The 20,533-nt window shown below is 45.9% G+C and overlaps 1 protein-coding gene across 1 annotated transcript; it reads right to left on the bottom strand.

The window, feature by feature from the left end:
* Nucleotides 1–1,975: 1,975 nt before the first annotated feature.
* sra1 (steroid receptor RNA activator 1) lies at nt 1,976–16,321 on the bottom strand. Its single transcript, XM_015961992.3, has 6 exons — nt 16,196–16,321; nt 8,543–8,656; nt 3,907–3,987; nt 3,679–3,833; nt 3,488–3,596; nt 1,976–3,408 (listed from the first exon to the last, which is right to left on the bottom strand). The coding sequence occupies exons 1-6, from the start codon at nt 16,218–16,220 to the stop codon at nt 3,215–3,217; spliced, it is 678 nt and encodes a 225-aa protein (XP_015817478.1). The 5' UTR covers nt 16,221–16,321; the 3' UTR covers nt 1,976–3,214.
* Between the last annotated feature and the right edge of the window lie 4,212 nt (nt 16,322–20,533).

Genomic DNA, 20,533 nt, shown 5'->3' with positions numbered 1-20,533 from the left:
TACATGTCTGTGTCCCTATATGGGTCCCTACATCTGTGTCCCCTACATGTCTGCTGTGTCACTACATGTCTGTGTCCCTATATGTGTCCCTACATCTGTGTCCCCTACATGTCTGCGTCCCTACATGGACAACTGCAAACATGATTTTATGCTTTTATCAACAGTGGCTTCATCCTTGCCATTCTTCAACACAGGGCAGGGGTCTCATTTATCAAACATTGCGTAGAATCCTTACTAAAACCGTACTTAAGCTCAGCAAAAAATATGTTCTTACACCAAGTAGGTTTGTGATCTATCAAACATGGAGTACGCACAGATGCACGCAATCTCCACTTCATAAATCAGAAACTCTCTAGAGAGGTTCTCAGCTGCATTTTAGTCACATCCCGCCCTCACCACGCCCACTTACTCCCATAAATAGTCAATGCAAAGTGCCTTGTGGACCTCATCCGTATACATAAGCCAGCTGTTGCAGCGCTCCGCCAATGAAGATGGCGACCGGAGATCAAGGCAGATCAAGGAAGCGCAATTTCACAGAAGCAGAAGTTGAGGTACTTGTGGGTGAGGTGGAGAAATTAAAGGAAGTGCTTTTGCAAAACAAATAAGAGAAAATCCACGGAGTGGCACAGCGTTGCTGAAGCCGTCAATGTTGTGAATTCTTCCGAGAGATCTGTGGCAGATATGAAAAAATGGTCTGATCAGGATTCGATCTCCAGACTCCCAGGTGAAGGTCATGTGTGCTACCCAGTCAGCCAAACGGAGATCTCCCCTGTACAAGTAGCCAGGGCGCATGATCAATCGAGTCACAGTGACAGGACACACACCGTCACAGACGCATGACATTCTGTCTCAGGCCAAGTCCACACGTAGCCGGGTTTTTTCAAAAACGAATATCCGTCCCTCCAAAAACTTGCATCCACACCACCTCGTTTAAAAAGAAACTCTGTCCACATGTACCCGGATAAATACGTTGTTAAGGACATGCCAGACCTGTAGGTGGCAGTACTTCCCCCGTTCGTAACCTCGTCCTTCATCTGTGATCTTCCGCAAGGAGCAGTAATTCCGCTTGCAAAAACAAACAAGCAGAAAGCGCTTGGACAATTGATAAAGCGAGCGCAGCTCTGAGGGCATCCATGCTGTCGGCTAGTGTAAACACAGGTCGCACACGTGATGTCAGCATTTTTTTGCCGCAGAAAGTGACGTTGCGGACCTTAAAACTCCGGTTTTGTCTGTCCACACGCAAACACCCAAAACGGAGAAAACGCAGATCTTCACTTTGGCCGGAGTTTTTAAAAAGATCCGTTTTCATGTGAAAAACCTCCGTTTTTGTGTGGATGACAGGCCAAAACGTAGAAAAATATCTACGTTTTGGCAGATCCCCGGCTACGTGAGGACAGGGCCTCAATCTGTCCCCCTGCTGATATTCAGCGTCCCGTATTCTGCGCTTCAGGGTGTGTGTGCCCCCCTTGATATGCCACACCTGGCTGTGAGGTGGGATGGATTATCTTGGTAAAGGAGAAGTGCTAACTAACACACATGTAGACAGAGTTCAGATCATGAAAAATGGGAGCAAAAACAAAAGTGTTGCGTTTATATTTTTGTTCAGTGTAGCTCCTCGATCTGCCACTATTGTGGGGTGTGAAGACCTTTGCAAGGCACGCACACACACACACACACACACACACACACACACACACACACACAGGGACCAGGATGAAAACCTCATGTTGGGCCCTTCACTGGTGCAGGATGATGTCTGGCGGACTCTATTTTGGGCAACATTAAAACCTTGCTGCTCCTCTGGTTTTGATTCTGGTCCCAGCTCCGCTGCTGCCCCCTGCTGGTCACAACCATGAACAACAGATTAGTTTATTTTGCTCTACTAGCTCATCACCACTTTGGTCTTGGACCTGGACCAGGAAATCTAGTCCCCAACACCCCGATCAGAAACATGATGACTGAAACAGACAATAGATCAAGAAGAAAAAAAGGTTTATTCATTAGAGGAAACCAAAAACCAGTTCAGGGTCCACATGATCCAGGATCCAGGTCTGGACGGGGGCTCCAATGGCTCACTGGATTCCAGTTGTTCATCAGATCAAACTCTGCTTCATTTGTTTGGGTTAAATAGAGTCCCGTCCAGAACTCCAAAGGTGTCAGTAGCCCAGAGTCTGCTGGCCGAGGACCACATCATTCAGAGTCCAGTTTCTAGATCCAGTTTTGTAGTAATACTGTCCACCCTCTGCTAAAGTAACCCTCCCTGGACTCTTCAGATCTGGCCATGGGCAGGCCTGTAGCTAAACTCCCATTTTTAGGTTTGAGCAGCTGAGTGTGTTTTTGGACAGGCATGGTGTACAAGAAATACTTCAATCTGGTTTTAAAACCCATCATAGCACAGAAACAGCACTAGTGAACTCCTGGCTATCACACCTTTCTGGGAGGTGGTGTTATCTGGAACTTGGCTCTCTGGAACCTTCAGGAACTCTGTGCTGAAAGACGGGGGGGGGGGGGGGGGTCTAGACTCTCATGTTATGGAAAGACCAACAAATAAGCGATGTTGTTAAAAACAGCTTTTATAAACTTCTTTTGCTGTCTAAGCTGAGATCTTTATCTACTAATGACTGAGCCGTTGATCCACACCTTCGTCAGTTGGACTACTCTCTGTGCGCTGGTGTTAGCCAATCAGCTTGCAGATGGTGCAGAATGCCACTGCCAGGCTTTTAACATTCACTAGAAGGTGAGATCACATCACTCCTGTCCTCGCTGCACTACACTGGCTTTCTGTTCATGTTAGAGTTGATTTGGAGATCTTTTTGTCCACCTTACTTAAAGGCTTTACTGCAATCTCATGCTCCTCTTCAGTGCGCGGAGGTGATCGTGCATCTTCAGCGCTGGCTCCCAGACCGTGGAGCCAGCTTCTCCTTTTCATTAAACAAGCTTCCTCAGTTGATGGTTGAAGTCTCATGAGATTCTCCAGCTTTTACTGTTTTTATGTTTTGTACTATGATGTTGTACTGTTCCATGTGCAGCGCGTTGGTCAATGAGAAGTGTGCAAATGCACTACAGAAATAAAGTTGAGTTGAGTTAATAAAGACGGGACTGGCGCTGGGATTTGGTACAACAGTAACGAGAGTGAACATGGAAAGTGTGACCTCCAGATCCAGATCCAGATCCGGGTTTTAACTAAATGGTCAGAGCAACTAAACCAGTAAAATCAAGACTGATGGTCTGGGTCCTGGACTGGTGGAACAACACTGTGAAGTGGTTCGAGGAGTTCTGGACTCAGCTGTCGGGTTTCAGCTATGAGTCGTTTAACCCCAACCATCCATTGGCTGACCTCAGTAACATGATCGACCATTAGAGAGCGATGGAGGTCATCAGCTGAATCCCAGCGACCAGCTTGGACGTCTGGGAGAGAGGGAGGAGGGGGTGGAGTTTAAACAGGTTCAGCAGGTAGACAAGTGCAGTAGAACAGAACACGGCTTACCAGAAGCCAGGAGGACCATGCGTCTGCGGACCGGTAAGCTGAGTTTATCTGTCCTCCAGCTCTCTTCCAGGAGGCGGAGCCGCTTTGCCACATCATTACACACCTGATCCTGAGTGCACAGGTGAAACGAATCATTGAGGAAAAAAAGGAGCAGTGCAGATGGTAGAGCCCAGAAGACACCCCTCACTCACCTTAACGGCCCGTCTACACGCATCGAGTGCTTTGTTCAGCACCAACGTGACTGTCTCCAACTCAGGTTCTGATTGGCTGCTGGATGCCCCTCTCTGGCCTTTCATTGGTCCTGCATGTGGAGGGGGTGTGGCTACTCCATCAGCTGGAGGTCGAGCTAAAGGCAAAAAGATCAAAGCTGTCAAACAGTTCTGTTGTTGAGACAGTTAGCATTTCTTTTTGAACTTTACCTTGAGTGAGAGGGGGCGGGGCTACACCGCACATGGGTGGGGCAGCCGTGTTAGACGAGTTAGGCGGGGTGGGTAGGACTCCTGGAAATGATGAAAAATCAGAGACTAGTGGGCCATTCCCATCTGTACCGGGTCGGTCCGGGCCGGGTAGCCCCAGTCGGCCCCAGCCTGGCCCGGTTGATTCCACACGTCCTTGCCTTAAGCCCATGTGGGCTGATTCTACCCACCAATCAGAGGCTTGCTCTAATGGAAGGTGTGAATTTGCTGTCAGCAGTGGGTGTGTTGGCCCTGGTCGGCCTGAAGCAGACCCCCTCGAGAAGAGGGCTGAGAATGAGCCTTGGTTGGCCCGGAAAAATACCAGGCCACCCAGATATGTAAACAACCTACGCTACCCGGCCCGGGCCGACCCGGTACAGATGGGAATGGCCCATTAGTAGCCTGGCAACCCACCCTGCATATGTAAAATCTATGTGTGAATATATAGTGTGACCCTGATGAGGACGGCAAAGACGATGTTTTCTACAGCACCTCTCACATAAAAACCACGGGGCGCTTCACAAAAACTAAACATTTAAATATAAAGAGATTTCTAAAATGATTAAACATATTTTTAAAAGGAGAAAAGAAACAAATGTAAAGAAAGAGAGAGAATATGATTAGGAAAGAGGGAAATCAGTGGGGAGGGCTCTATGGTTGTCTTTCCAACCATCTCTACAAGCTATTGGACCACAAACAACGTGACACTGGCCGTGTTCCAGATGAGCCAGTTCTGCGCCGATAAGATCACCGGTGAACGGCGAGCAGGGCTTGCCGGTTAGCTTTGTTTCCGACTTGCTCTGACGTCATGCATACGTAGGCAACGATAACCTCGTGAGATCGAGGCGGCCGCAGGTTTTGGAGCAAGGCGCTGCAGTTGCTCTCCCTCGGCTGCAAAACCTAGAGGATGACGGGAAACGCCTGGCTCTCACCTGATCTAAGTTCTGATTGGTTCATATTCTGATCCAAACATCCGGTGGTAGAACATGAAATGTTAGTTGTTCACATGTATTCTGTAAGTCATGTAACGTTGATGATAACTATATAGGCCATAAAGAGAAATGTGTTTTGTGTTCTTTTGTCACGTTTCCTATGAACACACTGAAGCTACAGCTGATAACCTTTACTTATTATTACAGTCATGTCTTCATATAGAATATATGAAGCACATGAGGATGTGTTTCAGCTGCTGACAGGCACCAGAATTAAAATAAACAATTAAACACGTATGAACTCTAATATGATATCTTCATCCGCCGTCACCCGCGAGCTACACATGCAGGAAATCTGTCCAACTTTAAACGCCGGCTTTCAGCCACTCCCCCTGCTGCGTCCGTCTGCTCTCGTCTGTTTTCCAGGCGAGGCGCTGCTCAACTCGAACACGGCCATATTCACCACTACAGATGTCAGACGACGGGGCGGTCCTCTCTGTAGAAGTGGCAAATACATCCTTTTGTTAAATAATGGACTTCAGTACCTCTGTCTGCTCTTCAAGCCCAAATCTAAATAGTTCAAAGTAGATGCCAAAACCATTTCTAATGAGCCGCTGCCATCTTAGAGTTGCTCACTCACACCATCATCCCGCCCACCAAATAGTGAGAGCTCTCTGATTGGCCCATGTCTCCATGTCTGGGTCGATGACATCACTTTGGTGAAGCGCATTTGTAGTCCTGGACGTATTTTCACACTAAACCTAAAACAGTGTTTCCCCTGTTAGAAAATAAGCACATTCTTGGTATCAAAATGTGTCTTTAAAATTCACGGACATCATGTGTGAAATCCATGGAACATAACAAGCGGAATTAGAAAATAAGAGTTTTTAGCCCCGTTGACTTGCATTCATTTTTTTGTTCTTCCGGGGACCCGTGGTCCGGAAGTAGGTGGGCGTGGCTTAGGCTTTTTGACATGGGCAAATTTGTCCCTCCTCCTCCTCAGCCTCTTCATGCACTTGCCACCTCTAAACCCATGTTTGTCATCATTTCTGCCCACGAATAAAACGCTTGCTGTGCATTTTTTCACTCCTCCAGTCACAGGGAACAAGACATTCATATTTTAGAGTTTTTCCACAAGGTATTCTTCAAGCTGCTCCATGTCTGCCGCTAGATATCCTCGGCCCTCTTTAGGTTTTTGAGGGTGCGATGGCGGCGCTGTAAACAACAGCGGCGTCTGACCAATCACAAGCTTGCTTATCTGTCTGCGTCGGTGCAGACACGCAACGCCATCATGCGTTGGTGCAGGGACTCTCCAACGATGACATGCCCCAAATTTTAAACATCCGTCAAAAGTGACGGAGACGGCAAGCTTGTGATTGGTCAGGACTCTACTTCCTGTATATTTGTCACTAGCACCACAGTAGCTCTGTTAAAGTAAACAGATATTTAGCAGCAGACCCAGAACAGATAGAAGAATGCATCGTGGAAAAAGTCCAAAAATAAGAACATTTATTTACCCGTGAGTGAAGGAGTACAAAATACGGAGCAAACATGGATTTAGAGGTGGCGACTGAGTGAAGAGGTGGAGGAGAATGAAGGGCACATTTAATAAAGTCTGAAATATATAAACACATTAGTGAATACACTATCGGGGTTTCATTCATGAGTGTTGTGACAGGATACCACAGAACGGTGCTATGCCCTCTGCTGTCCTGGCAGGGAATGGCTCTGCAACGCTCCGCTGCCTGAACAGAAGTCCACATGTGAAAACCTGTCCGACACTCCGTGTGCATCTCTCTGTTGCGTAGCTCACAGAGAAGTACAGTGGGGCAAAAAAGTATTTAGTCAGCCACCAATTGTACAAGTTCTCCCACTTAAAATGATGACAGAGGTCAGAAACTTACATCATATGTACACTTCAACTGTGAGAGACAGAATGTGAAAAAAAATCCATGAATTCACATGGCAGGATTTTTAAAGAATTTATTTGTAAATCAGGGTGGAAAATAAGTATTTGGTCACTTCAAACAAGGAAAATCGCTGGCTCTCACAGACCTGTAACGTCTTCTTTAAGAAGCTTTTCTGTCCTCCACTCGTTACCTGTATTAATGGCACCTGTTTGAACTCATGATCTGTATAAAAGACACCTGTCCACAGCCTCAAACAGTCAGACTCCAAACTCCACTATGGCCAAGACCAAAGAGCTTTCGAAGGACACCAGGAAAAGAATTGTAGACCTGCACCAGACTGGGAAGAGTGAATCTACAATAGGCAAGCAACCCTTGGTGTGAAAAAATCAACTGTGGGAGCAATTATCAGAAAATGGAAGACATACAAGACCACTGATAATCTCCCTCGATCTGGGGCTCCACACAAGATCTCATCCCGTGGGGTCAAAATGACCATGAGAACGGTGAGCAAGAATCCCAGAACCACAAGGGGGGACCTGGTGAATGACCTGCAGAGAGCTGGGACCACAGTAACAAAGGTCACCATCAGTAACACACTACAACGGCAGGGAATCAAATCCTGCAGTGCCAGACGTGTTCCGCTGCTGAAGCCAGTGCATGTCCAGGCCCGTCTGAAGTTTGCCAGAGAGCACATGGATGATACAGCAGAGGATTGGGAGAATGTCATGTGGTCAGATGAAACCAAAGTAGAACTTTTTGGTATAAACTCAACTCGTCGTGTTTGGAGGAAGAAGAATACTGAGTTGCATCCCAAGAACACCATACCTACTGTGAAGCATGGGGGTGGGAACATCATGCTTTGAGGCTGTTTTTCTGCTAAGGGGACAGGACGACTGATCCGTGTTAAGGACAGATTGAATGGGGCCATGTATCGTGAGATTCTGAGCCAAAACCTCCTTCCATCAGTGAGAGCTTTGAAGATGAAACGTGGCTGGGTATTCCAACACGACAATGATCCCAAACACACCGCCCGGGCAACAAAAGAGTGGCTCCGTAAGAAGCATTTGAAAGTCCTGGAGTGGCCTAGCCAGTCTCCAGACCTCAACCCCATAGAAAATCTGTGGAGGGAGTTGAAAGTCCGTGTTGCTCGGCGACAGCCCCAAAACATCACTGCTCTCGAGAAGATCTGCATGGAGGAATGGGCCAAAATACCAGCTACTGTGTGTGCAAACCTGGTAAAGACCTATAGTAATCGTTTGACCTCTGTTATTGCCAACAAAGGTTATGTTACAAAGTATTGAGTTGAATTTTTGTTATTGACCAAATACTTATTTTCCACCCTGATTTACAAATAAATTCTTTAAAAATCCTGCCATGTGAATTCATGGATTTTTTTTCACATTCTGTCTCTCACAGTTGAAGTGTACCTATGATGTAAATTACCGACCTCTGTCATCATTTTAAGTGGGAGAACTTGCACAATCGGTGGCTGACTAAATACTTTTTTGCCCCACTGTATACACCAGGCTTTAGAAAACAGAGCTCGACTTCGTCCGTCCTTGCGAGGGCTCTCCAGCAGACTCGCAGGGACGGATAATGGCGTTGTGTCCCGACACAGATGGAGAAGCATAAATTAGGCTTAAGGCTGAGTAAAGATGTTGGAAAAGGCCTAAAAGTGTGTAAAAAATGAGAATGACGATCAGAGGATGGTCCCAGGCGCATGTTGGGTCGGGTTGGCAGGTAGATTGGATTCTGTACCTGAGGCTGTGGCTGGACTGGGTCTTTTGTTCAGGAGCTTCCGTTGTGGACCGTGGGTTACCTGAAGGCTGTATGAGAACTGGGGAGGGTCGTTCCAGCCTCGCTCCTGGTTTCCTGTGAAACAGACACATTTCTTACAGGTGTGCTGAGTGGGTGTGAGTATGCGGGGTGGGTGTGTCTGGGGTGAGTCCTTGAGGACTGTGTGTTTTCTTTCTAGGTTGGATTTGTTCAAAATGATATATCTATGTATACAACGCTGCCTTTCACCCAACGTGCTACAGGCGGTTCATAGATAAAAGACAGAAGGAAATGGCTCAGAGGTCAATTGTAGGCGAGCAGACTGAAGATGAAGACATTGAGGAGTTGCCACTGGGTATCCCCAGCTCAAAGGGCACTCCAAAAGAAAACCTCAGTTTGAGATCTCGTGCTTCCTACAGTAGCGTTGGAGAAGTCCAACAAGATTATTTGACCACTGCAATGTCAGAGGTCGGTGGTTCTTCCCAAAACAATTCCATGCTTAACTTCTCTTGCGGCACTACCTGGAAACTAAGTGTAAACAACCTCTAATGTTTACAAGGAGCTGCACCTCCAAGGTCTCCCGCAGGAGACGAGACTTTACTCTTTTAAGAGAGGACAATCGTAGACCTGCCCACTGCAGCTGCTTTGTTCCAGTCACATGACCTGGTGATGTGTTTGCACCTGAACTGAACCGCTCTGAACCTACACTGACTTGTAAAAGTAGCTGTTTCTCTAATTATTGTCTCCCTATAGGGAGCCTAAGTGTCCTCCCTTCCCGGTTGGCTCACGGGTCTCCGGAAGAACAAAAAAGTGAATGCAAGTCAACGGAGCTAAAAATGCTATTTTCTAACCCACTTTTCCCTGGATCACACGTTTTACTGCCATTTAAATGAAAACTAATAATAGGTGTTTCGACCACACCCGTCATGGACTTTGAGATTTATCAGCTTGTAAAAGTTTGTAATTAGCATGACTACAACGGCACGTCGCATATCACCACATAATCTCCTGCCCCCTAGCATAGCTGCTACTTACCACATGACCAGATTGATGGTTGTTCTGTCCTCCTGTTGGAAGTTTGCTAGACTTACAGCCCTTTTCCCTTAGTTTTCTCTGTGTCTGGTTTGATGACGTGTCGAGATGCGCATTTGTAGTCCTGGACTTACTTTCACACAAAACCTAAAATAGCGTTTCACCTGTTTGAAAATAAGTGCGTTCTTGGTATCAAAATGTGTCTTTAAAATTCACGGACATCATGTGTGAAATCCATGGCACAAAACAAGCGGAATTAGAAATTAGCGTTTTTAGCCCTGTTGACTTGCATTCATTTTTTCTTTCTTCCAGGGACCCGTGGTCCAGAAGTAGATGGGCATGACTTAGGCTCCCTATACAATTATCATTTCTGTGTTCATTTAATTCTAATTTCGCTTATCATTTATTTTTTCTTGCACCAAGTACCACAGAAATTTCCTAATGTTGTGATTCTCGCACATATGCCAATAAACCCTTTTGAGTATAAAACATCGACATATAAATATTGGACAATGGGTTTCCATAGGCTCCAATAACACATTTTTGAAGATAAATGGGAGGTGGCCACCACCGCCATTTTGACCATGTCACAGGTTCCGTCAAGCCCAGACAATTCCACAAAAGGGAAGAGAGGAGGAGCTGAGGGTGGGGCTGTAAGGCTGGGATCAACTGACGACACCAGGTCGAACTAGCTACAAGCTAACCTGAAGCTAACGCGGAGGTGGGAGCTAAGCTAATGGAGGTAGCAACCTAGCTACAACCGGAGTTAACTATGCACAACACCAGAGCTTCTGAGTCAGATATACGCCGGGCTGACCGCTGGGTAAAACCAGGTGGAACACAGAGGTCTTCCGAGAGCTCCACAAGCCTGTAGATTTGAGGTTTGTACCTCGTCGTCGTCTTCCTCCACTTATCCGGGTCCGGGTCGCGGGGCAGCATCCCAACTAGGGAGCTCCAGACCGTCCTCTCCACGGCCACCTCCACCAGCTCCTCCGGCAGGACCCCAAGGCGTTCCCGGACCAGATTGGAGATGTAACCTCTCCAACGTGTCCTGGGTCGACCCAGGGGCCTCCTGCCGGCAGGACATGCCCGAAACACCTCCCCAGGGAGGCGTCCAGGAGACATCCTGACCAGATGCCCAAACAACTTCAACTGGCTCCTTTCGATCCAGAGGAGCAGCGGTTCTACTTCGAGTCCCTCCCGAATGTCCGAGCTCCTCACCCTATCTCTAAGGCTGAGCCCGGCCACCCTACGGAGGAAACTCATTTCGGCCGCTTGTATCCGCAATCTCGTTCTTTCGGTCATTACCCAAAGCTCATGACCATAGGCAAGTAAGTAAGTAAGTAAAGTTTATTTATATAGCGCCTTTCACATATATAAATCACAAAGCGCTGTACAACATGAGTAAAATCAGGGCAAATACCTCAAACCAATAAAAACATCATAAAAACAATAGCAGTGACAACAATAGTAACCAAAATCAGGAGTAAACAAAGTCAAGGTGTGAACAAGAACAAAGCCATCTTTTAGAATATTTAGCGGGGGAAAGCCTGGATGAAAAGGTGAGTTTTAAGATGTTTTTTGAAGACCTCTACAGATTTCAAGAGACGGAGATTTGAAGGCAGACTGTTCCAAAGTCTGGGGGCAATAGACTGAAAGGCCCTGTCCCCTTTGGTTTTTAGTCTGGTTCGAGGAAAAGCCAGGAGGTTTCCAGATGTGGATCGGAGGTTCCGTGAAGTGGTGTGTGGGGATAAAAGCTCAGATAAATAGCTTGGAGCCTGGTTGTTAAGAGCTCTATAGGTCAGCACTAAAACTTTAAACTGTATTCTAAATTCCACCGGGAGCCAGTGGAGGGACCGTAAAACTGGGGTGATGTGAGCTCGTCTGCTGGATTTGGTTAGGAGTCTGGCTGCTGCATTTTGGATGGCTTGAAAGCGTGAGAGGGAGGTTTTGCTGAGACTAGTAAAAAGAGAGTTACAGTAGTCTAAGCGTGATGACACAAAGGCATGGATGATTTTTTCCAGATCTGCAGTAGAAACCAGTTTACGGATTTTTGAAATGTTTCTCAGTTGAAAGAAACAAGAGCGGGAGATGGTTTTGACGTGTGAGTCTAAACTTAAAACTGGATCAAAAATAACTCCCAGGTTTCTAATGTTGGCCTTGGCTGATTGGCAAAAGGAGGCAATTTCCTGCTCGATTTTTGGTTGATGTTCCGGGGGTGCAGAGATCAGGGTCTCTGTCTTGTTGGCGTTGAGAACAAGAAAGTTGCTGGACAGCCAGTTACTGATCTGGGTCAGACAGAGTACAAGGGTGGCCAGCCTGTCCAACTAGTGTGGCATGAAGGACATACCTCAGACATAACAGCTAGGGGAAGAATATAGAATACAAATAGTAGAGGCCCTAGAACTGAACCTTGTGGAACCCTGCATGTTAGAGAGGCAGTGTCTGAAGAGAAGGTTTCTGACTCCACTGAGAATGTTCTATTAGCGAGATAAGAAGAGAGCCAGTCTAGAGCAGAACCTGAAATCCAAGCCAGGGCCTTTAACCTGTTTAGTAGTACTTTGTGGTCTACAGTGTCAAAAGCTGCACCGAGGTCAAGCAGGACCATGACAAAGCATTTCCCAGCATCAGCAGCCATCAGGAGGTGATTATGCACCCCTACAAGAGCAGTCTCGGTTGAGTGCTGCTTCAGAAAGCCAGATTGGAAGGGGTCAGAGATCTTTGACTTGGAAAACCAGGATCTGAGTTTGGTTTCCACAACCTTCTCAAGTACTTTACTGATGAAAGGTAGTTTAGAAATGGGCCTAAAGTTACTGGTGGAGCTGGCGTCAAGGTTGGGTTTCTTTAAGAGAGGAGTCACTACTGCATTTTTAAAGTAAGATGGAACACAGCCTTGGCTCAGTGAGCTGTTGATCACAGTAAATAGAGATGGTCTGATGGAGTCAAGGGACCCGACTAAGACAGAGGGAGGTAAGATGTCTGATGAGCATGATGAGAGCTTCATCTGACTGATTATTGAGGCCAAGTCATTTAGTGTAATTGGGGAGAAGGAGGTGAAAGACTCGGAGCACAGGTGAGGATTGGGACGTAGATCGACCGGGAAATCGAGAGCCTGGCTTTCTGGCTTAGCTCCCTCTTCACCACGACAGATCGGCTCAGCGTCCGCATCACTTCAGATGCAGAACCAATCCGCCTGTCGATCTCCCAATCGCTCCTACCCTCACTCGTGAACAAGACCCAGAGAAACTTAAACTCCTCCACTTGAGGTGGTGATCAGTTGACAGCTACGCTCCTCTCTTCACTCGGGTGTCCAAAACATACGACCGCAGGTCAGATGATACGACTACAAAGTCTATCATCGACCTGCGACCTAGGCTGCCCTGGTACCAAGTGTACCGATGGGCAACCTTATGTTCAAACATGGTGTTCATTATGGCCAAACTGCGGCTTGCACAGAAGTCCAATAACGAAACATCACTTGAGTTCAGATCAGACGGGCCGTTCCTCCCAATCACACCCCTCCAGGTTAAGCTGTCATTGCCCACGTGAGCATTGAAGTCCCCCAGCAAGACAATGGAGTCCCCTGATGGAGCACTATCTAGCACTCGTCCCAGGGACTCCAAAAAGGGTGGGTACTCTGAACTGATATTTGGCCCATAAGCACAAACAACAGTCAGGACCCGTTATCCGACTCGAAGGTGCAGGGAAACTACCCTCTCGTCCCCCCAGGTAAACCCCAACACACAGGCAGAGAGTCTTGGGGCTAACAAAAAGCCAACCCCAGCCCTCCGCCTCTCACCCGGAGCAACTCCAGCAGAGAGTGTCCAACCCCTCTCAAGGACTTGGGTTCCAGAGCCAATGCTGTGTGTCGAGGTGAGTCCGACTATATCTAGCCGGTACCGCTCAACCTCTGCCACAAGCTCCTTCTCCTTCCCCGCCAGCGAGGTGACGTTCCATGTCCCAAAAACCAGTTTTCTTGTCCGGGGATCGGACCGCCAAGGCTCCCGCCTTGGTCTGCCACCTGATCCACATTGCACCGGACCCTTCATGTTCCTCCTGCGGGTGGTGGGTCCACAGTTGGATGAGCCCATGTATCCGGTTCGGGCTGGGCCCGGCCGGGCCCCATGGGCGAAAGCCGGCCACCAGGCGCTCGCTCATGGGCCCCAACCCCAGACCTGGCTCCAGGGTGGGAACCCGGTAACCCTCCGGGCCGGGTACTCCAACTCTTTGAAATTACTTCCATGAAAGATCCTGTGAACCATTCTTTGTCTCACCCTTCACCTAAGACCAATTTGTCATGGGAGACCCTACGAGGGGCACAAAGTGCCCCAGACAACATAGCTCCTAGGATCATTAGGGCACTCAAACTCCTCCACCACGATGAGGTGACAGTTCAAGGAGGAGAGCTCCACAAGCCGATAGTCGGAACCCAGCTCCACCAACATGTTACCGTAAATCCTCCAATACAGGCCGGTATTCAATTAAAGGCCGAGTCTCCAATTTTGGCCGGTATCGGAGTCGGCGGAGGTGAATAATGGCCAGTCTCTTATTGTGGCCGGGTGGAATGTGGTAACAAGCAAGTACGGGGGCCATCGTTCATGTCAGTTCATTTTCTTTAATGTTTTCTGACTTTTATTTGCGCCTGATGTGTTTTGCTGCTGTGGAGCGGGGCACATCACCTTGTCCTCCGACGCACTGATCACTGATGCGGCCGCCAAGCAGGGAGCACTCCGCTGTTTTTGCGGTCGGTAGATCTGCCTCCTGAGCACGGCCACAGTAACAATCAGGTGTTGCCAAATTATTTAACACGCGATCGTTCATGTCGGTTCATTTCCTTTGATGTTTTCTGTCTTTTATTTGCGCCTGATGCGTTTCGCTGTGGAGCGGGGCGCATCAACTTGTCATCCGGTGACGCACCGACCACTGATGCGGCCGGCAAGCAGCGAGCACTCCGCTGTTTTTGCGGTCGGTTGATCTTTTAGAACTGCAGTTCAAAGGTAACTCATGAGGTGAATATATATGAACCCAGGTAGCAGTTTCTCTTTAGGACTGAGAGGAGATGCAGGAAGATAATAAACAGGCAGGACAGAAAAACAGTCAAATAAAAACAAGTTAGTTTTTGTACCTGCTGGTTGCAACAAACAGACACCATTGAAGGTAATCAGAAGTGAGGAACAGAAAATGAAATAATTATTTTAATGTTTAGGAACTCTGAGAGGCTGCAAGCGCATCAGTGAGTTTGCGGCCGCTGCGCAGGGGGAGGGGGGAGATGGCTGAAGCAGAAACTACCGTTGTTAAAAGAAATGTTTCACTTAGAAAATGTGGGCGCAATATTAATTGTCAAAAACTCCAGCGAACCATTAGTTCCTTTTGCTCAAATAGAAATAGAGGCCTGCCTCTAATTCTGGTCCTCCTTCCAATAAAGGCCTGGAGCTTGATGAGCTTGAGTCAAATACACGGTATATTAAAACCCATTTTCTAAAGTGCAGCATTATGTTAAATGCACTGGGTTTTACCCTATTACATTTAAATTTCATGGTTAAACAGTACATGTTAAAATCTAAGCTCAGCTCAGCAGTGACCTAAAATACATAAATATAATTTTACCTACCGAAAAAAATGAAGTGGAGACTCCTTGGATGCTCTATTAGTGCAATTAATGCCACAGCAAGTCATTTTGTCCAACAATTGCACAAAAAATATCCAAACAAGAATACACAAACACAGAGACTCTAAATCCCGGAGCAGTTTCCAGGCCAGACCGAGGTTCTACTGAGGCCTTTCCACGGAGCTAGCTCTGTGGTCACGTGGGTCTGATGCTCATTAATTATACAGAATTTTAGGCTTTTAATACACTTAAACAGAAGAGTGAGAAAAAAATTCACCCCCCTCAGAGTTGTTATGAGTGTAAACTAGATCATTTAAACCAAAAACATGTTTTGGAACCAGGCTGTAAACATGTTTATTTCTGCTGTGAAATTGGTATTTTTAACATGGGAGTGAATGAGGATTTGCTCGCTTCTGACACCAGCCCCCAGCGGATGAGGGTGGAACTGCAATTTTTGTCACTTCCGCGTTGGCCTCAATGTTTCACCCGCATTGTGGGAGCTCGGTGTGAAACCATCGTGTGAAACCAGCTGTTCTCGATCTACAACACGCAAGAACCAGACTGCAGTGCCAGACATGTCCACTGGGGGCGGTCCGCCAGTCTGAGTGACTTCATTAACCCTGTACGGGTCATTTTATTATATACTGGCTCAAGAAGATGATAAACAAATGGAAAAGGTGCCTAGCGAACCTTTAACTTAGTGAGGCTTGATTCCAAATGAGCTTGGCTCGTAGAACCAGAGCATGGAGTGAGCTGGCACGCGATTCACACGGAGCCACGTAGCTGATAAACAATCTCAGGTCAGGTTTCTCATAAATAATCGGAACACGCATCAACGAACCAGATAGAAACAAATGTGGATTTATAGTCGGATGAGTCAGCGATATTTAAGCTCGTTTTCCACGCCAGCCACACCGTGACGTTAGCAGCAGCCGGTGTTGCCGAGTAAACGTAAAGTGAAACTACCAGAGTTTTAGGAGCCGCTGTTTACTCACCGGGTTTAACGTAAACATTCTCCATGTTGGTGGTCAGAAATCAGCTGCTTGCAAACAGCTAGGCAAACCGGGAGCGTAGTTTGGAAATCTAGGATGTCCAAGGAAGGCCCCGCCTTTCTCCCCTCTGATTGGCTGGAAGGGCTCTACTACGATTGGCTATTTCGTGTAAAAGGAAACAGTTGTGTGTTTACAGCCAGATCTTGAGGAGTTTTTTGAAGAAAATGAGAACTCATCGCTATAATAAACATCCTTTCCTGTTTAGCAACAAACCATGTTCAGTTTCTTTCATAAAAAAGCCCGAAAAACATCAAATGTGAACTTGTAATAATTCTTGTAGCATTTTGCCACACTGTAGCCTGACTTTATATCTGTTGGCTCTATTGGGGTTATCTTATTACTTCATTATTAGGCTATCCTGCTTTAATAGGTTAAGGCTGTTTACAAGTTAGAGCACATCTCTGATTATCAAACAAAAGTATGTCATTTAATAAAAAATTGCTGATTATGATTTAGACCTGTTTTTCACCAGTTTTATTCTAGAGAAGAAACACACCTGATGCACACAGCTTGGCAGAACAGGGCAGTTTTATTAAATGTCATCCCCAGGTAAAGCACATATAGATAGATAGATAGATAGATAATCTTTATTGACAGACTCTTAGGTCCAGATAAAATACATATAAAACAACAGATCAATGAAACAAAATAGATAAATAGAATAAAAATATAACAGCCTAAAATTGAATAAAAATCTAAATGTAATTAAAAGCTTTACTATAAACTGTTCCACACAAGGTTAACCACACAAACACTTCAACCAGTATTTCCTTATACTGGAGAAATAGCGACAACTGCTCACAGTAGGATCAGTGATTGCTAAAATTATACTGTTGGCAGAGCTATCCAGTCGGCCTATAAAAGTGAATATGAGTTTTCTTAAAAGAGCTTTAAAAGTACAAACGCCTGCTGTTACAAACATCTGACTGGCACTGCCCCCTCTGGGTATTTTAAGTATGATCCTTAAGGCATCGTTGTATGCAACTTGCAGCTTGTTCATGCTGCTTTGATTGTAGGATGACCACAGTTGGGCTGTGTAGAGCGGAGTACAATATGCTTTAAATAAAGCCACCTTAACTGGAGGTGAACAAAAACCAAACTTACGAGCTATAGTGTTAGCTTGTGCATACAGCTTACAGCACTGTCTGTGGATGTCAGCATCATCACGCATTTGATCAGTTATAAAATGGCCAAGGTATTTCACCTTCTCACACACATTAAGATCACTATTAGACAGTTTGAACACAGGAAAGTTTAGCTTTTTATCCTGCTTGGTTCTACATATCAAGATAGCACTTTTAACAGCATTATACTGAATATCGTACTGCACACCATATTCAGAGCAGATATTTAGGAGCTGCTGTAAACCAGCACTACTTGGACTAAAGACCACCAGATCATCAGCATACATCAGATGGTTGATCAAAGTTGTACCCATCAAACATCCTGTGTTACAGGCTCTGAGCTGCACAGACAGATCGTCAACATACAGATTAAATAAGATAGGAGACAGAATTCCACCCTGCCTAACACCATTACTAACGCCAAATGGTGCAGAGATGCTGGCACCCCATTTAACCTGTATCTTCTGATGAGCATACCAGTAAGACAGGATTCTCACAATAAACCCAGGGACCCCCCGTAGCTTTAACTTAATAAAAAGTTTTCTGTGGTTTACACGATCAAAAGCCTTAGAAGCATCAATAAAACACATAACGACAGAAGAATTTCTATTTCTGTACCAATTGACCATTTCTTTAAGTGCGTATATACACATGTCAGTACCATGTTTTGGCTTAAAGCCAAACTGATTGTCCAAGGAACTGAGGTACACAGTGACTCTATCAAATATGATTCTTTCAAGAACTTTAGATAAAACACTGGCTAGTGCAATCGGCCTATAATTATCCATACTGGTCACCTTCCCAGATTTGTTCTTAATGACTGGAACAAGCAGAATTGCCATCATTGAGTCTGGTAGTATGCCATGAATCATGAACCCTGTAAAACATAGAGCTAAAAGCCCACATATGTTTATCTGATGTAATTTAATGCTTCAGAGCCAAGAGATATAAAGAAAGTCCAACAGTTTGATAAATGCAACAAGATTTAAAATTCACATTTTACGTTTTTCAGTTTTTTATGAAATATAAAACATAAAATATTGTGCAAACCAGGAAAGAATGTTTATTATAGAGCTAAGTTCATATTTTCTTTACTAAACTCCCCAAACCAGCTTTCTGCTGATGGCAGAGTTAAGCGAGGACAGCCAGGTTGCTGTTAAATGAAATAGCCAATCGTAGTAGAGCCTTTCTAGCCAATCAGACAGGAAAGGCGGGATCTTCCTTGGACGTCCTAGAATTCCAAATGACGCTAACCGGAAGCACCAAGGCCACGTAGTTCAGTTTTTTTTTTTTCAAATTTTTATTTTTGTTTCGTTTTTATTTTTTTATTCCTGAACAGACGTAACAGAACAAGGTACAACAAACTCTCATGGAGGATGTAAGCTTAAAAACAGGCTAGGGGGCTAAGCAATGAAAAGGAAAATAACATAAAAAACAAAGGAGCATGATTTACATAGGAAACTCAAAACAGTAAGTTCTCAGTTATTTGCCATGAGATGATTCTTGCATTTTTCCATTTTACTTATTGATGGATAGAATAGTTTAAATTTGTTCAAGAAACATGGGCATGAGGGCTTGGTACCCCTCCACTTATTGCAATGGATGTGATATTTGGCTAACAATACAACTATATTGATAGCAGCATCACATTGAACAGAATATCACCAACTTCAAAAACATCAGTAGTAAGTTTGAGATTATCCGTTCACTAATGTCCTTCCAAAAAACTCGTGAATGTTGGCCTGGGATCCCCTGCGCAACTCCTGATGGGCCACAGACTGCGCTCAATACTCCCCACAACCACGAAGCAGCTGAAACCACACATAATATGCCAAGAGGTTGTATACAGCAGGGGAAAGGCATGCCAACGCCGCCAGCAGATGTACTATAACCGATCTGCAAGACCACTTACACACCTACCTGTTGGCGCACCTATTCATTTCCAAAACGAAGATGGATACTGGAGGCCGGCAACAGTAACAAAGCTGGCCAACACCCAAAGGAGCTACCACATCCAAACAGGTGAAGGGCAAGTGCTCCGGCGTAACAGGCGACACTTACATGAGAACAAGGAGGATCCAACCATCACAAGCACTCAAAACAAGCACAGGAGCCCAAAAGACACACACACTGCTAACAAGGCCGGATTAACCATATGGGCAACTGGGCAATTGCCCAGGGCCCACAAACTCTAAAGGGCCCAGGGCAGCAAGGGCACGAGCAAATTACTGTATCTGTAATCTCCCGCTTTATATTAAACTAGGGTGACCGTACGTCCTGTTTTCCCCGGACATGTCCGCTTTTCACTGTCCTGGGTGTCCGGGTTCTTGTATTGATGAAAATGTCCGGCTTTTCATCCAGGAGCAGGGATGGGGGAGCTGTATATCCTACACATCCAGGGGAGTCGGAAAAAAGTTTTCTACCTATATTACTATATTATCATTCATGGACTCTTTTCAGCAGAGAGCGGCAGAGCGATGATCGGTGCGCAGCGCTCCAGGCTGCTGCGTCCAGCGCACGGCCCATTCTCAACGTGGCGCAACCAAAAAACTATAATTAGCACACGATCGTTCATGTCCGCACATGTTCTCTACTTTCTGTCTTATTTGTGCCTGAAGCGCTCTGCTACTGCGGAGCTCATCACCTGTGCTGTGGTGATTTCACCTCACTGACGCATCGAAACACGCTCTCCACTTTGTGGTCAGGAGATCCCTTTGATCTGCTCAGAAGTAACTGATGAGGTGAAAAAGTAAGAATCCAGGCAGCAGATTTTCTGGAGAGTTTAGAGGAGATGCAGGAAGATGAGAGACAGACAGGACAGGAAAATATAGTTAAATAAAAACAAGAAAACAAAACAAAGTGTTGCAAAGTAAAAAGTAGGTAGATTTATCTCCACGACACGTTTTTACCTGCAAAACAATAAGTTATACACATGTAATATTTATACATCTGATACAATTCAGATCACCTTCAAAACTTTGTCACACACCCAGGGCCGTTTCAAGACATTTTGGGGGCCAAGGCAAAATGACCCCCCCCCCCCCCCCCCCCCCCCCCACACACACATATACCACCACCACCACCCCATAACTGGGCTCCCCAGAAGCCTCTGTGTAATCCATACCCTCCCCAGGAGTATTGGTTATACAGTGTTTAT

This window comes from Nothobranchius furzeri, chromosome 10 (genome assembly GCF_043380555.1).
Source record: "Nothobranchius furzeri strain GRZ-AD chromosome 10, NfurGRZ-RIMD1, whole genome shotgun sequence".
Taxonomy (NCBI): domain Eukaryota; kingdom Metazoa; phylum Chordata; class Actinopteri; order Cyprinodontiformes; family Nothobranchiidae; genus Nothobranchius; species Nothobranchius furzeri.
The sequence above is the reverse complement of the archived record's forward strand: the minus strand, read 5'-3'. Positions and strand labels throughout refer to the sequence as shown.

Coding starts and splice junctions, on each gene's coding strand:
- sra1 (XM_015961992.3), bottom strand. CDS start 16,220: ATGGAGAATGTTTACGTTAAACCCG. Junction 3,988..8,542: donor CAGTCCAGCCACAGCCTCAG/GTACAGAATCCA, acceptor CATCATTTCCAG/GAGTCCTACCCACCCCGCCT. Junction 3,597..3,678: donor CGTGTAGACGGGCCGTTAAG/GTGAGTGAGGGG, acceptor CTGTGCACTCAG/GATCAGGTGTGTAATGATGT.